Source organism: Cucurbita pepo, chromosome 4 (assembly GCF_057944985.1).
Source record: "Cucurbita pepo subsp. pepo isolate OVF chromosome 4, ASM5794498v1, whole genome shotgun sequence".
Taxonomy (NCBI): Eukaryota; Viridiplantae; Streptophyta; class Magnoliopsida; order Cucurbitales; family Cucurbitaceae; genus Cucurbita; species Cucurbita pepo.
In genome coordinates this window covers 3,225,470-3,239,714 of record NC_141801.1, presented here as the reverse complement: position 1 = coordinate 3,239,714, position 14,245 = coordinate 3,225,470, and the positions used below count along the sequence as shown (strand labels likewise).

Genomic DNA, 14,245 nt, shown 5'->3' with positions numbered 1-14,245 from the left:
TCGATTAATGTTTGAGAGAATATATTAATTATAGAATGCATCTGAGCAATTCGTTTATATTTTTCTACTTGTAATATATTTTATTTTATTCTCGAGATTTAATTATTTATCAGTTAATATTTGAGAGAATATATTAGTTATAGAATATATCTGAGTAATCAGCTAATATTTTCTTATTTATAATATATTTTATTTTATTCTCGAGATTTAGTTATTTATATTTTACTGATTTGTAAGTATTATGTGGTATATTGTATTCTCTATTTAAACGTCGTGAATATCAATGAATATAAAACCATTCCAATTCTATTTCTCATTTTAACTCGGTATTGTTTATTTGAGTAATAATATTTTCAGATCTATTCATACATTTGAGCGGTAAATATTTTGTCAGTAATTTTAGGGATTTAAGTTCCAATTGAAAAAAGTCATATCCGGACGAATTTGAGATAAGGATCGAATTCCCATCTACAGTCCTTTTTTTTTTTTTTTTTTTTTAAATTTGAGCGTTCCTTTGACTTAAGAAGATTGAGATGGGTAATTTTGATAAAGAAATCGAGAGCTAAAACGTCCTAGAACAAGGTACCCAAGAAAACGAAAAATTATACGTTTCTGGTGAGTTGCTAATTAATGAACGGTTTCCAAAATTAAGGCCACGCACTTAAAGACGTTTCTCCAAAACAATTCCTTTAGCTAGAGGAAGAATAAGGAAAAAAATCGAGCCTTGAAAAACCTCTAGAAACGACTGCCGAATAAGAAGTTATCTGACTTGAACTCCGACAAGAAAACAGTTCATAATAACTTAGGCTACAATCCACACGAAACCATGAAATCAATCCCTAGCTCTTTCGTGTAACACCATCTTTAAATTTCATGACAAAATCAAGGAGAGAAACGTTGTATACCGAGCAGAGGAGATGAGTTTTCACGCGCCGACAATAATTGGAGAGAGAGAGTACCAACCAAATGTTGACACGTGTAATTTCCCGACATTATCACATGTTATTATCCTATTCGTCCACATCATCACCATTTATTTCCAATGCCCTTTTAACTATAACCTTTTATCGAGCAATTCAAACGCCTTAAAATTTTATTCTCGACTTCCATATTATGGAAAGTTTACAAAACGCTAAATTCATTAATAACTTAACAAGATTCTTATCATTAAAACATACGATAAAATTGAAGCTGGTAAAACGACTGATCTTTCCATTTTGACAAAACCTAGCTCCCGTCAAATATTCCGAAAGTAGATAGGTATATAAAAATATTTATCGAGCATCGTAAATAAATTCTTCCCTTTACGATCATGATCAAAGGCATAAATTGCCCTAATCGATAGTTACGATGATGATTTGATTGAGTTGAATTCATTATTCGATGAAAGTTTATAAGTAAAGCATCCGAGTTAGGTTTAAAACGAGAAATTTGGAATGGGAATGAAATGGGGGATTACTTACCTAATCTGATTCAAAGATTTGAGAGGTTTATAGTTTCAATTTCGGAGAAATTCATAAGAACATATTTTAATTTGATGAACATTGGGGAGAAACGGAGGAACTTGGTGTGCAAGTTCTGAGGAGACAACCATTTATGAAGCTGTTCCCGAGCAATTCTAGAAGGAAAAGGTTGTTTCTTTCCTGTCTGGGATTGTTCTCCACGCAACGGATTAAGTTTGTGTAACAAGCCTTTGATCATCATATTTTCTTTTGAGATCTCTTTGATTTCCTTAATTTCGGGGTTGATCAGCTTCCGATCAACTGGCGAATTGGTTGTACCCGATTTACATCTCCGCCGCCGAATTCTGGGTTTGATTCAGCCCTAAATCACGAGTGAACTCCATAACAGTCTTGCTTTCTCCATCGTTGAAGGACTCTATTTAATCTCTCTTTTTGCGTTGTTATTGGGTTTTTGTAATGGATTCGAGTAATTGGAGGCCTGCTCAAGGTGGAGAATCCGGAGTCGATGCTGGGGATTGGAGGTCTCAATTGCAGCCGGATTCACGGCATCGAATAGTCAACAAGATGTATGATTTCTTGCTTCTTTGAGAAATTTGTCTGAGATTTTGTAACCTTTTGTGTTCATAGTTCGCTGCTTAGACTATTACTATGGGATGGTTTTCTGAATTAAGCTATGAACGGAAGAACTTTGGAAGTATAGAATCATCTTCCACCTTATTCTTCCTCTTCTTAGATTGTGTATAACTGATGGATGCTTTGGGATCCCACGTCGGTTGGAGAGGAGAAAGAAGCATTCCTTATAAGGGTGTGGAAACCTCTTCTTAGTAGAATGCGTTTAAAAATTGTGAGGCTAACGGCGATACATAATGGGGTAAAGCGCACAATATCTACCAGTGGTGGGTTTAGGTTGTTACAAATACGAACGGATTCCAAAACCTTGTTGAGGATTGTTGTAAGGAATACTATTTTCATTGGTTTATGAGATCTTTTGGGGAAACCAAAAGCAAAGCCATGAGAGCTTATACTCAAAGTGGACAATATCGTATCATTGTGGAGAGTCGTGATTCCTAACAAACCTAGTTCGTTAAAATTATCCTTGTTCATTTTTCCATATCTGGTTTGAAGATACGGTAGGTTAGGTTCTGTGGAGGTGGTTCCTATTTGTTACTTCAGGTATTACCCCCTTCTTTGAGCATAAGAAGTACAAGTTATTTGAAGTAGTATGGATCTTATTGAATTTTCCTCGACGGTTCTAAAGTTCATTCCTTCAAAATGCCAAATTTTGAGATCCCACCTTGGTTAGAAAGGGGAACGAAACATTCCTTATAAGGGTGTGAAAACCTCTCCCTAGTAGACGCGTTTTAAAATCATGAGGCGCCAAAGTGCATAATATTTGCTAGCGGTGGGCTTGAGCTGTTATACTAATATTTTGAATCATGGACGTGGATTACTGCTGTAGTTTTTCGTTCCTGAATAGCTTCTCGTGCTTGTGTGTTTAGTGAACTTTTCAGCCATTATATTTTCCATTTTTATGTAGAATGGAGACATTGAAGAGGCACCTTCCTGTTTCGGGTCATGAGGGATTAAGTGAGCTGAGGAAAATTGCTGTAAGGTTCGAGGAAAAGATTTACACCGCCGCTACCAGTCAGGTTCGACCTGCTCACTTGTATAAAGCTCTGATTTATTATGCTATCTACTAAATACAACACTGAGTACTCACCATTTCTATTTTGAACCTCTGATTTCAGTCAGATTACCTAAGGAAAATATCTCTGAAGATGCTTACTATGGAAACCAAATCTCAGACCACCGCATTACCATCCAATTCTATGGTGCCTACCAATAAGCCTCTAGATTCTAGTAAGTTATCGACAGTCGATCTGCGACTATATTGTACGTGGTGAAACTTTCACTAACGTTTTTTTAAGTCAATTTGTGAACTAATTTCTTGTTATAGCGTTTTTTATTACTCTGTTCTTGAATATTGTAACGATTTCTTACTTAGCTTGTGGCGTTGTGTTAATTTTATTTGACTTTATGTTGTGTATGATAATTTAAACAGCATCACAGAGCATGCAGTCTCAAGTTCTAAATCAAGGGCCATCAATGTCTGGCCCTATGTCTTCCAATCAACCTCAGCCACGCCAGCAATTACTCTCGCAGAGCATCCAAAATAATATTGCTTCTCAGAGTTCGTCCAGCTTACCTTCGTCAGTACCTCCTGTTGCGGGATTGGCATCAGCTCCAATGGCGAACATAGGTGGCCAGAAGCCAAGCATGCAAAATGTATCTGGAGTTCCACAGAGTTCTGTTGGGAATGCTATGGGTCAAGGGGTTTCTACTAATGTATTTACCAACTCTCAGAGGCCAATACAAGGAAGACAAGTGGTTTCCCAACAGCAGCAGCAACAGCAGCAGTCACAAAGCCAGCAGCAACAGTTATTTTTTCAGCAACAACATTTACAGCAGCAGATTATGAAGCAGAAGTATCAGCAGGGAAGTATGCCACACCAACTTATGCAATCTCACATCCCACAACAGCAAACGAATCTAATGGCACCGAATCAACTCCCATCATCTCAGCAATCTGTTATGCAACCTTCGCTCTCGAATCTTCAGCAAAACCAGCAATCTTCCATTCAACAGCCCACTCAATCCATGCTTCAGCAACCTCCACAGCCAGTTCTAAGGCAGCAGCAACAGTCCCAACAACATTCTGTCCTGCATCAGCAGCCCACAATGTCACAGCAGGCGAGCTTGTCTTCACAGCAGCAACAACAGCTAATTAATCAACAATCTAATTCTTCAAACATGCAGCAGAATTCACTAATACAAAACAGTGTTGGGGACATGCAGCAGCAGCTGCCACAGCAATCAAGGTCGCATGGGCAGCAGAGCAATCTATCAAACATGCAGACTCCACCATCGCAGCAGCAGCAGCAGCAGCAGTTAATGAATCAGCAAAGCAGCCTATCAAATTTGCAGCAGCCGCAGTTAGGACCTCAAAGTAATGTTTCTGGACTACAGCAACAACAGATGCATGGTACTCAGTCAGGTAACTCAAACATGCAATCAAATCAGCACGGTGTGCATATGATGCAACAGAACAAGGTTCAAATGCAGCAACAACCTCCACAAAATCCATCAAATTTGTTGTCAACGCAAGGTCAGCAAGGACAACTTCAATCATCCCAACAGTTGATGTCACAGATTCCGTTGCAGTCCGCACAAGTCCAACAACAGGTGTCTTTACAGCAGCAGCAGCAGCAGCAGCAGCAGCCGCAGTCAAATACCTTGTCACATGAGCTCCAACAAAGGCTTCAAGCTGGAGGTCAAGCTCCAGGCCCCTTACTTCAATCACAGAATGTAATGGATCAGCAAAAGCAGTTGTATCATCCACAAAGGGTCCTTCCAGAGACATCATCAAGTATGCTTTCTTGCTTTGTCTTAGTTTTAGAGCCTTATCAATAACTACTGAATGATCAAACTAGTAAGATATTATCAATGATAGCTAAATGCTGGTGACCTTGTTGAAACCTGGCGTGTGTGGAATGTGTGTGTGTGTGTGTGTGTGTGTGTGTGTGTGAGAGAGAGAGAGAGAGAGAGAGAGAGAGAGAGAGAGAGAGAACAGTAACATAGGATCAAAGGCACAAGAGTTTCAGCCCTCGCATCACAACAAAAGACATTCTCTGGCATGGCCTCCACTATATGCTTCCCTTTCCTCTTTGGCATAGCATCCACTTTAATATCAAGGCCACTCAAAACGAATGAAAGCCCAGTATTATTTCCTTCCTCTTTTTAGTTGAAGCTTCTATCTTTGGAATCAAAGTGCTCGATGGCCCACCTTCATCAACGGGCATTTCTTTTCCTCATTTTGGTTCTCTGAGGGCCTCTCTGACACTCTTTGAAAAATGTTAGGCAGCTCTGAACTGTCCCCATGTTATGGAGTATTTTCAAGTTTATTTTTCTCATCATCATTGTTGTTATTATTATTTCCACAAGTTTTTAGGTCCTATTGTGCACACCTTGACTACCTGATCCGACTGTTTTTGGTTGCCAAGAAAACTTGTAGGATTTTAAATCATAAGTAGGTGGTCACCATGGTTTGAACCTACTCTTTCTAAGCCTTTTATTTTTATTCATTGTCCCCCATGTCAACTACCATGGTGGTTCAAAAAAAGAGTAGTGTGATTACTACAAAGATTTGTGAAGGGCGCTGTAATGTGAGGCTGTGCAATGGACATAATTCAGAAGCCATCTACGTATTTCTTTTGTTGTGGAAAGCTCTTTGGTTTCTTTCTAACTAAAGAAGCTATCAAAAGCTATCTGTACACTTCTAAAGAATTCAGTTTTTCCTTTCAAGCACCAATGTAATTGGAAGGCACAAGGATAAGGTGAATAATCCAAACGTATTAGACTAACTTTTGGTAATAAACCTGCATTTAAGAAGAGGTAATCGATGCTGTATCAAGATACACAAAAAACATCCTCATGGAGAAAGATCCCCCTTCTAGGAATTGTTTTTCTAAAGTAGTAGTTCATGGATATTTAAGCTTATGCACATGAGTATTCATTAGAAAAACTTAGCTTTTTTTTGGCAATTTACCTCCTGTTTCCATGTTTTTTTGTTGTTCTTGGAAGCAGTGGTTGTGGTGTTGGTGTTCTTCTTTCCCCCATTTTCTGTATAGACTGTGGACCTTCTACTGCCGAATTCTTTCTTTTGTTGTTTTCCATAAAAAATGAGTTTCTTATTACAAGGGAGCACACTATCTCTTTTCTGTAGTTCACTTATATCCCCTTGCTCACATTTTCCATATCCGCTGACCTTTATTTAATTTTTGTAGCATCTTTAGATTCCACGGCTCAGACAGGACAAGCCAATGGTGGGGATTGGCAAGAGGAGATTTATCAGAAGGTACTAAGCTTACACTCCATCTCTCTTCTATGAATTTTTCAAGATTCATAAGAAAGTTCGTTCTGTTTGCAATATTATTAGAGAAGTTACAAAGTGTAAATGTTGGCTTTGCTATTCTTTCTTGTGGTAGAGTTTCCTACCTAGCAGCCCATTTTAACTTGATTTATTTTTATGTTAATAATACAAAAAAATTATTACTATGCAAAAGGTTAGACTATCAAGTAGATAAGGGGTAAATTTTGAGCAGTAAGCTTTGGGGAAAATCTGCAATAATAAAAATTCAGTGGCTATATCCGTAGAGACCAATTCAAATCCTACTGTGAAAAAGAAATGCTTTTAATTCTTCAGTGAAAAGTTACCAATGTAAACTGTCTGCTTCTATATACCTCCTTACACGAGTTCACAAAAATAATTAAATAAATAAATGACTCACCCAATTTGTGTACATATGATACGTAATTACAAAACGATTTAGAATTCTTTTAGGTAGTGTGTATGCCATTGACCGTGGAAAGTGTAATTCATCCTTGCCCTTTCCATTCACTTTGATCTCTTTGATTTTTTCTGGATTCTCTTAATTGGGTGCCGAAGCTTTTTATTAATTCAAGATGTTAAAGAATGTTTTATTATTCTTTGTCCCATAAAGGTAGGTGTTGCGACAGTGGGAATGCTTTGTTGGTAGTTTATTTCAGGTCCTATTGGAAGGGCAGTGAATTGGGCTATGGGTTTGTTTGGTGTTGGGTAGGATTTGGATTCTGTAGGTGCTGATGGTCTTATTGGATTGGTTGGATAATGGGATATGCATGCTCAAGGTATACTCTGGGTTTAAAAAAAATCGTATTCTTCTAGTTTCCTGTACTTTTTCTACAGCTCCAATATTATTGGCCAACCAAAGGTGGTTAGTAGAATTATGAGTTTATTGTTTCTTTCGAGCCTCAAAGTTCATGGTGGAGCATTGACTGCATTCATTCATAAAACTTGAATTAGGACTAGCCTGACCTTTTTCTTGGAGACTCGATAAATTAAAAATCTGAATGAGAAATTCAATCATTACTATATGGACAATATTCCTCATCCTTCCTTCAAAGCACGTACCAACTGGATTTTAAAACCATGTTTGGGTATCTTTTGTTGAACATTTCAGTAGCATTTATGCCTTCATAGGAAAAATGACTTTTATCGTGAACTTCCCTTTACATGGTACAGAAGCAACTTCCCTGAGCTTTGAGAATAATTAAATCAAATAGACGGAATAAACTTGGCTACTGGAGATCCCAAGTTCATCTATCTAATTCTCTCTTTAGTCGCACATCATTCAAGAGCATAAAAACAAAGAGTTCTTATTCCATCTCGTCATTCACTAGAACTGCTATTTTGCTTTAAAAGTTTGGAATTTGATTTATAAGTGGTTTGGTTTTTGTCCTTTTTTTTTTCCGAAGATTGTGGACGAGTGGCTCCTAGAAGTTATTTCTGGCAATTGATTTAAAGACGAAGGCTAGAGTGCTATGGTTTATTGCAACGAGAACTCTTTTCTTTCTTTTTTTTTTTTTTTTTTTTTTTTTTTTTTTTTTTCTTTGGAAGGAAAGAGTGATCTTTACTGCCAATCAAATTTATTGAATTCTTTTAAATTGGGTTGTTTATAGCAAATTCTATGTAACTACTCTACTTCTATCAAAATAGATATGAGACATTATGTTTGATCTCTCCTCTTTGGCATGAGTAAGTTTTGTCCCATGGCCTTTAAGCTATTTTGGCTGGGTTGGTACTAACACAACTTTTCCCATCTTCCAATGAAAAAGAGAAAGACAAAGGGTTATGTTTTAAAATTGTAATGAACCTTGAAAAGGCATACAAGAGGGTGGATTGGGATTTCCTCGTTGTTCTTGACGCTAAAGGTTTTGCTTCTAAAATAAGGCCTTGTGAAAATCCCCTAGAAGATCAAATTCTGTGTGGTAGGTTTCACTGGCTGTATTCAGAGAAGATCTCCTTTGGTGTTAGGCCCGCTGTGGTGCATTTTGTGTAGTAGGTACGAGGATTGCGAGGTTTAATACGTTCTATGGGTTTTTGTTTCCGAACCTTTTTGTAGTTATGAGATCAGTTGGATTCTCTTGGACGAGAGTCCTTTTCCATAGTTAATGGGTGAGCTCCATTTCTATAGTTAATGATACTCTTATTTTCTCAATGTTTGAGTAGGGAAGATCTACAATCTCTTCAAAATCATTTATATCTGTGAAAAGACATTTGGGCCTAAGGTGAATGGGACTAGATCCATGCTTGTGGGTATTGATTGCATTGATGAATGTTGCGTTGATTACGTGGCTAAGGACTTTTGTTCTATAGTAGCTATTTGGGCTTTGGCCGTTCATTAGGTTGGCATCCAGCTGTTCGGAAGTCGAGGTTTAATGTTTTAGAATCTGGCTTTGGAGAGGATTGCTTCTAAAGCCATAGAAGCATAGTTTATTTTGATTTCTCTGTTACTCTCTAACTTTATTTGTTTAAGGCGTCCAAGTGTTAGAGGATTGTGTTTCGTAGGTTTCTTTTGTCAAAAGGTCTGATAGAGGCGGGTGGCTACCGTTGGTTTGATTGGAATAAAGTGTCTCCAAATAAGGCGTTTCGACGTAGGATGATCTACTTTGTTTCTTTCTTTTGTTTTTTTTTTTTTTTTTTTGGTCAAATGGGAATCTTTGTTGTACTTTCTTTAGCATATATCTTTTTTTCTTGGTGGAATTTAGAATCTTTTAAAAATATTGTAAATTGCTTCCTTCTTCTTTTTTGTAGATTAAATCTATGAAGGAGTTGTACCTTTTTGAACTGAAAGAAATGTATCAGAAAATTCTTCCAAAAGTGCATCAGGTACGTGATTCGACATCTATATCTGACGAACAATCGGATACCATATATTGAAAAGCCAAAAGGAGTTGTGAAGACAAGTTTCAATACTATTTTGAACTTTTGTCTTTGGTTCATTTGGTCCCTTTACATTCAAAACGTCTATTTTAGTCTCCATATGTTTGGCTCTGGTTCATTTTGGTCTCTGTACTATTAAAATGTTCGTTTTGGTCCTTGTAATGTTTAAAGCGGCCAATTTAGTCTCTATTTACAAATTGTAAGTAAAAATTTTATACCCAATGGAAATCCTTTAGTGCGAATCTTGACCACATGTCGAGAAATGTAGTAAGTCACATGGAGTAAGTGAAGTGTCATGCTATAACGAAACCAAATTGGTCGCTTTTTAAAAGTAGGACTAAAATCAAAATTTGGAACGTACACTACCAAAAATGAACCAAAGTCTAAAGTTTATGGACCTAAATGGACGTTTGGAAAGCACAAAGACCAAAATGAACTAAAACTTCTTTTCTCCTTTAGCTGTTGAATACCTTTCCCTTTACGCCCATTGTAGTTCTTATAATCCTTGTATTAGTATGCAGTGTGATATTGTTTAATTTGATATTTTATTTTCCAGTTTGACAGCCTTCCGCAACAACCAAAGTCAGAGCAGCTAAATAAGCTAAGGGCATTTAGGGTGATTTTGGAACGCCTTATAGCATTCTTACAGGTTCCAAAGAATAATATTGTGATTGGATTTAAAGATAAGATAGGCCATTACGAGAAGCAGATTGTTAGTTTCTTAAACTCGAACAGGCCCAGAAATCCAGTGTCTACACTGCAGCAAGGACAGCTCCCTGCCTCTCACATGCAATCTATGCAGCAGTCACAATCACAGATGACTCCGTTACAGTCGCCCGAAAATCAAATCAATCCCCAACTGCATTCTGCAAACATGCAAGGTTCCGTGGCTCCGGTGCAGCAGAACAATATGAACAATATGAACAATATGAACAATATGAACAATATGCAACATAATTCTCTTCCAACTTTTTCAGGATCAGCACCACAACAGAACATGACGATTCCGATGCAGCCGAGTTCCAGTTTGGAATCAGGACAAGGGAATTCACTGAGCTCGTTGCAGCAGGTTGGTGCTGTGTCTTTGCAACAGAATCCTGCTAACAGCTCCCAACGGGCGAACAATAGTTCTTTGGCATCACAAAATGGGGTTAATGCTCTTCAGCCAAATATTAGTTCTCTTCAATCCAACACTAATATTCTTCAACATCAACATATGAAACAACAGGATCCGCAGCAGTTGCTGCAATCGCAGCAGCAGCTGAAACAACAGATGCAGCAGAGACACATGCAGCATCTGAAGCAGCAGATGTTGCAGCATCAGCAGCAACAGCAGCAACAACCACAATTACATCAGCAACAGTCACAGCTACAGCAGCAAGGAAAGCAGCAGTTACCCACACAAATGCAGGCGCACCAAATGTCGCATCTTAACCAAATTGAGATGAATGACCTGAAGATGAGACAAGGGGTTGCTGCAAAGCCAGGGATGTTTCAACATCCAGGAACTCAGCGCTCAGCTTATACCCATCCACAGATGAAACCAGGGACTTCATTTCCAATTTCACCTCCGATCTTTCAGGCGACATCCCCTCAAGTTACCCAAAATTCTTCCCCACAGGTCGACCAACAAAATATGTTTTCATCCATGAACAGAATTGGAACACCTTTGCAATCTGCGAGCTCCCCTTTTGTTGTCCCATCTCCTTCAACGCCTCTGGCTCCATCTCCAATGCCTGGTGATTCTGAAAAACCTACTTCTGCTGTCTCGTCACTTCCAAATGCTGGGAATACTGGACAACAAATGAATGTGTCTGGGGCACAAGCCCCATCTCTTGCCATTGGCACCCCTGGGATATCTGCCTCACCATTGCTAGCTGAGTTTAGTGGTACAGATGGCGCTTATGCCATTGCATTACCAACTGTTTCCGGCAAATCAAGTGTTACAGAGCAGCCTCTTGAACGCTTAATTAAAGCGGTTAGTCAAAAACTTGTGTGCTATTTGTTCGTGGATTTAATTGTTGCCTATGCTTCTTGATTGTTTCTATCATTGGTAACCTTCTTATGGTTTTCAGGTTAAATCAATGTCACCTAAAGCTTTGAATGCTTCTGTCAGTGGCATCGGATCAGTTGTCAGTATGATTGATAGGATAGCCGGCTCAGCCCCCGGTAATGGATCGAGAGCTGCAGTTGGGGAGGATCTGGTTGCCATGACGAAATGTCGGCTGCAAGCAAGAAATTTTGTTTCACACGATGGGTCAAATGGAACCAAAAGGATGAGACGTCACACAAGTGCAATGCCCTTAAACGTTGTATCATCAGCAGGAAGTGTAAATGATGTTTTTAAACCATTGACCGGTGCAGAGACATCTGATCTTGAGTCAACTGCAACATCTAGCGTCAAGAGGCCCCGGATTGAGGTAATAACAATTTTTACGTATTGTATTTTCTTTTGAGGCTGAAATTAAATAGTAGTAGTTTAGATAGATATAGTTAGGAGTCACCACAAGTTTAAGAACTGATAAGCAATGTAATATAACTACATTAGAGGTCTCACATATGGATATGCTACACAATTTTAGAATCATATAGTTCCCCTTTTTCTCATTTTAATATTTTTATTGTTTCTCTAATTTGATTGCAAGAACATGTTCATATTTCATCAGAAATTCATAATTAAGTAATTAGGTCTAACAACATAGTTATAAGTGGCCAACAGGCGTACATGGACCTGTTACTTGAGCTATCATATATGTGTTCTTAGGATAGTTAGTGCTATTGGGTTGATGAAATAATTTTGTGTGAAAGAGACTTGAATAGAAAAGCAGCAAAACAACAAATATGAAGGCCTAAAATCAATTTAGATTTTATAAACATTTATAAGAGGGGAAAGAAAGAAAGCAACAGATTAACGCTGAGATCCCACATCGGTTAGGGAGGAGAACGAATCATTCTTCATAAGAGTGTGGAAACTTTTCCCTAGCATACGCGTTTTAAAAACCTTGAGGGGAAGCCTAAAAGGGAAAACCCAAATAGGACAATATTTGCTACAGTGGGCTTGGACTGTTACAAATAGTATCAGAGCCAGACATCGGGCGATGTGCCAGCGAGGAAACTGATCCCTGAAGAGGGGTAGACACGAGGTGGTGTACCAGTGAGGACGCTAGGCCCTAAGGATGCTGAGCCACGAAAGGAACTTGTGCCAGCAATGATGCTGATCCCCAAAAGGGGATGGATTTTGAGATCTCACATTGGTTGGGTAGGAGAACGAAGCATTTTTTATAAGGGTATGGAAACCTCTTCCTAGCAGACGCCTTTTAAAAACCTTGAAAGGAAGCCTGAAAGGAAAAGCCCAAAGAGAATAATATCTGCTAGCAGCGGACTTGGGCTGTTACATTGATATTATAGATCACAGCAGATAGAATAGACCGTGCCGTTAGAATGTTCTTGGTCCTTTAACAATAGAATGTTCTTGCTCCTTTGACAATTAAAGTAAGTTTCCCTTGGGCTTCTTGCTATCTTCTTATCAATCTTTTTAAGGCATTGTCCGTTTTAAATTTGTATTGGCCCACTTTAGTTTCACGAATCACATGCTTTACTCCTTTAGTTATATATATATATATTGACCTGTTGCAGGCCAATCATGTTCTTCTGGAAGAAATAAGGGAAATAAACCAACGCCTGATTGACACAGTGGTGGTAATTAGTGATGAAGTAGTTGATCCAAGTGCTTTAGCGGCTGCTGCTGATGGCAGCGATGGAACAATTGTGAAGTGCTCTTTTAGTGCTGTGGCTCTCAGTCCCAGCTTAAAATCCCAATACACTTCTGCACAAATGGTGCGCATATTTCATACAAATCAGGTTCTTCATTGTCTGCATAATAATCTGCTTTCTTACTCGTTCACTATGATTATGCAGTCCCCAATTCAGCCTCTACGGTTGCTTGTTCCTACAAATTATCCGAACTGTTCCCCAATACTCTTAGACAAGTTTCCAGTTGAAGTCAGGTTAGTCTACATGGGCTCCTTGTTTTGTTTGTCAGCTGTTTTTCTGTTCTTATATTCTGAAAAAAATTCGGTTCTATATTCCAAAATACGAAAAAACGACTTCTCTCGTACCCCTTTTTGAATTTTTGAGTTTACACGTTAGTTTTTATTCCAAGATAATTTCGTTATTGGTCATCTGCTGCTGGTTTCGTTATTGGTCATTTTCAGTTTCAGTTCTTTTTCGGTCCTTATTCGGTAAACTATCGTTATGATCGTCGTTTTTTAGCAGTAAGGAATATGAAGACCTTTCAATAAAGGCCAAGTCCAGATTTAGCATATCGTTGCGAAACCTTTCGCAGCCAATGTCGCTTGGGGACATAGCAAGAACTTGGGATGTCTGTGCTCGTGCTGTTGTTTCCGAATACGCTCAGCAGAGCGGTGGTGGCAGCTTCTGTTCGAAGTATGGGGCTTGGGAGAACTGTTTGAGTGCTGCATGATTTGAAAAATCCATGGAATGGATGTTCGCCAACCATCTCGAGGTATTTCCGGCAGGCGAAATGACGAGACCAGCTCTGCTTGCTTAGGGAAGACAAGGCTGCCTATTTAAATAATGTATCATAACATATAATTATGCCTCTGTGAAGCATGGAGGTAGTTTAATCAAATGGCATGGCTAATTAAGTTGTTTGACTGCCACGATGGATTCGTTTGTTTGTGAAAACTTTGAATGCCTCTTTTGGCTATCTGTCTGTAAATCGTAAGGAGGGCGGACTGTAAAAAGGAAATCCTTGGTATGTTCATTAAATGCATAAATTTATGCCTGAAGCTAGCGAGAACTTTTTGGTTGAAAAGCTCTTTTCTTGTTATTTTAGACCTCTTTTGAAGTATGGAATGCAGGTTCAAGATTCCACATTGGTTGGAAAAGGAAATGAAGTATTTCCTAACAGACGTTTTAAAACTGTGAAGCCGACGGC

The 14,245-nt window shown here is 38.5% G+C and overlaps 1 protein-coding gene across 3 annotated transcripts; it reads left to right on the top strand.

The window, feature by feature from the left end:
- Positions 1–1,392: 1,392 nt before the first annotated feature.
- Positions 1,393–14,096, top strand: LOC111792144 (mediator of RNA polymerase II transcription subunit 15a). Of its 3 annotated transcripts, XM_023673476.2 has the most exons (12): positions 1,393–2,029; positions 3,001–3,112; positions 3,212–3,323; positions 3,526–4,890; positions 6,308–6,378; positions 9,157–9,231; positions 9,842–10,166; positions 10,263–11,263; positions 11,361–11,705; positions 12,922–13,122; positions 13,204–13,292; positions 13,558–14,096. In XM_023673476.2, exons 1-12 carry the CDS (start codon positions 1,920–1,922, stop codon positions 13,766–13,768), a joined length of 4,017 nt encoding a protein of 1,338 aa, XP_023529244.2. In that variant the 5' UTR covers positions 1,393–1,919; the 3' UTR covers positions 13,769–14,096. The 3 variants fall into 3 exon arrangements, with proteins under 3 accessions (XP_023529244.2, XP_023529242.2, XP_023529243.2); XM_023673474.2 differs by having other exon boundaries at positions 9,842–11,263; XM_023673475.2 differs by having other exon boundaries at positions 1,394–2,029; positions 9,842–11,263; positions 13,561–14,096.
- The last annotated feature ends 149 nt before the right edge of the window (positions 14,097–14,245 follow it).